This window comes from Ipomoea nil, unplaced genomic scaffold, assembly GCF_001879475.1.
Source record: "Ipomoea nil cultivar Tokyo-kokei standard unplaced genomic scaffold, Asagao_1.1 scaffold1617, whole genome shotgun sequence".
NCBI lineage: Eukaryota > Viridiplantae > Streptophyta > Magnoliopsida > Solanales > Convolvulaceae > Ipomoea > Ipomoea nil.
Window position 1 is genome coordinate 492,877 of NW_017618045.1, and position 3,051 is coordinate 495,927.

The window sequence follows — 3,051 nt, forward strand, 5'->3', positions numbered from 1 at the left end:
TTAAGCACAAGACTCACGCACATTAAAACAAAACTCACGCACATTAATCACCCTCATAACCGCACGGAAAGCATTCACCTGCACTGAAAGTTATATATATATATATATATATATATATATATATATATATATATATTTGAATCGGTAATGTGAATATGATATAGATATCCATCCAATCATATATAATAATTCATAAAAAACATCAATAAATAAAAAGATTCAAGAAACTAGGATAGCTCTCCCTATTTAATACCCAAGTCTCAAGAAACATGCAATCCAAGACACATAGATACACAAACCATTTACACCCACCCACCCACTCCACACAGACCTACCCTACCTAGAAACAACATGGCGGAAATGGACAGTAGTCGTCGTCTGAAGCTCATCAACAGATCTATTCTCTTCATCTTCATCATCTTCTTCTTGTTTTCTTTCAATGTAAGTACAGATTTTGTCTCCAGTTTCCTTTTGGCCTATAGTGAAAGAATGCTTTAATTTTCTTTCTAATTTGTCCCTTTTCGTATCTCGCAGGTTTCTTTGGCTTCAAATGATAATCCATTTTCTCCAAGATCTTCACTCATTCGCTATTGGAACAAACAAATTTCGAATCAGTTTCCAAAGCCCACATTCCTTCTATCCAAGGCGTCGCCGCTCTCCGCCGTGGACGCCGCGTTTTACGCTAGGCTCGCCGCCGGGAATGCCCTCGCCGACCACCTCACTCCCTTCTGCTCCGCCGCCAACTTGTTCTGCGGGTTTGATGATGACGTGGATGAGAAAATTGATACGAGGAGGGCCCACAGCGACGCCGACTTTAGTTCTTATACTAATAAAGGCTTCGCCAACTACGGCTCCGGCAAGCTCGGCGGCGCCGACGTGTTCAAGGGCTACTCCGACGGGATCAACTTCGCGTCCGGCGCATTCGTCCGCTACAGCCGGAGCTCCACCGGCCACCGCGAGGACTTCGCGAACTATTCCCCCGACGCCAATGTAGCCGCCGGCAACTTCACCTCCTACGCCGCCGCCGCCACCGGCGGCGCCGGCGACTTCAAGACCTACATGCCGCGTGTCAACGTCCCGGATCTGCGCTTCACCTCCTACGACTCCTCCGGCAACAACCACAAGCTAACCTTCAAGAGCTACGTCGACGACACGAACTCCGGCAACCAAGCCTTCGCCAGCTACGCCAAGAACGGCAACGGCGTCCCGGCGGATTTCACCAGCTACGGCGACACCTCCAACGTCATCGGCTCCACGTTCACCGGCTACGGCGAGCTGGGCAACGCCGCAAACGACTCCTTCACGGCCTATAGCTCAAACGCCAACAACCCCACCAACAACTTCAAGAACTACGGCAATGGCGGAAACAGTGGGGTCCACAGTTTCGCGAGTTACAGAGACACCGCAAATGCCGGGAGAGACACATTCCAGTCTTACGATAGAGATTCGAACACGGGAAAAACGAGTTTCTTGAATTATGGGAAATCGTTCAATGAAGGATTGGACACGTTCAAAGAGTACGCTAAAGGAGGGAGAAACCCAAATGTGGGGTTTAAGGTTTATGGGTTTAACAATAGCTTCAAAGAATACGCACAAAAGGGCATCACATTCGCAGGTTACACCAAGAAAAGCTCGGAAATTCTCAGTGGCAAAACCGTAAATAAAGAAGCCAAATTCTTCAGGGAGAGCATGTTGAAGGAAGGGAGTACGATGAAGATGCCCGACATTCGGGATAAGATGCCGGCGAGGTCGTTTCTGCCGCGTCGAATTTCTTCAAAATTACCGTTTTCGTCGGGGGAAGTGGCGGAGCTGAAACGGATCTTCCACGCGCGGGACAACTCCACGATGGAGCGCGTGATACTCAACGCGCTAGGGGAATGCGAGCGCGTCCCTAGTCGCGGCGAGACGAAGCGGTGCGTGGGGTCCGCCGAGGACATGATCGACTTCGCCGCCGCCACGTTGGGCCCCGACATCACCGTTAGGACGACGGAGAATCGGGCGGGGTCGCGGCGGTCGGTGGTGATCGGAAAAGTCATCGGAGTTAACGGCGGGAGAGTGACGAAATCGGTTTCGTGTCACCAGAGCCTGTACCCTTACCTGTTGTATTATTGCCACTCTGTCCCGAAAGTGAGAGTGTACGAGGCCGACATTCTTGACGTGGAGACTAAGACTAAGATTAATCGTGGCGTGGCCATCTGTCATCTTGACACGTCATCGTGGAGTCCAGGTCATCTGGCCTTCGTCACTCTTGGATATGGCCCTGGCCAAATTGAGGTTTGCCATTGGATTTTCGAGAACGATATGACGTGGACCACTGCTGATCGTTGATTGGAAATTTTATTTGCTTGGAGTTCATTTTTTTCTCTTTTCTTTTTGGGGTTTTATCGCGATGCATGTAAACCTCTGCTATTTAACCTTTTTGTTTCTGAGATTTGTGTTAATGAAGAGGTTATTTCTGTGTTTCTAATTATGTTGACTTTTTAGTTTTTACATCAACTTGCGGTGTATAAGCATAATGATTACAAATTACAATTTAGAATGGTACGCTGCAGCGGCTGCATGAGCATAATGATTACAATTTACAATGGTACATCGCCAGCCCTGCCATATGCTAGCTTCTAAAATTATATTCTTTCTAATTTTGTTAGAAAATACCCTCCGATCTATTTTTTATAGTTCAATTAACGAGAATTGACTGAAGTTATTTTAAAAATTTTTAATAATATTAAATTTAGTATTAGTATATAAAATTTATATATATAAAAATTAAAAAATTATTAAAGAAAATAAGTAAAAAAGAGTTAGTTAACTAATGAATAGTAAATAAAATATGCAAAATGGGACAAAGAAATATATTTTTCAAATGCCACCTTGCATTCCGCGATCCTTTCCTAAATTGTCTTGTTTATCATTTCGTCATTTTGTTCTCAATTGTATTGTGCAGTATCTCTCTCTCGTTCCAAAAGTTCATGGATTTCGCAGTTCTCCGAGATGGCGAGCGAGGAAATCCAAGATGTTCCTTCTAATTTCAATGTTGCTTATTTATCTCCG

The 3,051-nt window shown here is 45.4% G+C and overlaps 1 protein-coding gene across 1 annotated transcript; it reads left to right on the forward strand.

Annotated features, from left to right (window-relative positions):
- Nucleotides 1-288: 288 nt before the first annotated feature.
- Nucleotides 289-2,467, forward strand: LOC109191188 (polygalacturonase 1 beta-like protein 3). The gene is made up of 2 exons (XM_019341776.1): nt 289-441; nt 535-2,467. The coding sequence occupies exons 1-2, from the start codon at nt 352-354 to the stop codon at nt 2,326-2,328; spliced, it is 1,884 nt and encodes a 627-aa protein (XP_019197321.1). The 5' UTR covers nt 289-351; the 3' UTR covers nt 2,329-2,467.
- The last annotated feature ends 584 nt before the right edge of the window (nt 2,468-3,051 follow it).

Bases quoted from the DNA above. Each gene is read 5' to 3' on its own strand.
- LOC109191188 (XM_019341776.1), top strand. From the start codon at position 352: ATGGCGGAAATGGACAGTAGTCGTCGTCTGAAGCTCATCAACAGATCT. The intron at 442-534 runs GTAAGTACAGAT...CGTATCTCGCAG, and splicing joins TCTTCTTGTTTTCTTTCAAT to GTTTCTTTGGCTTCAAATGA.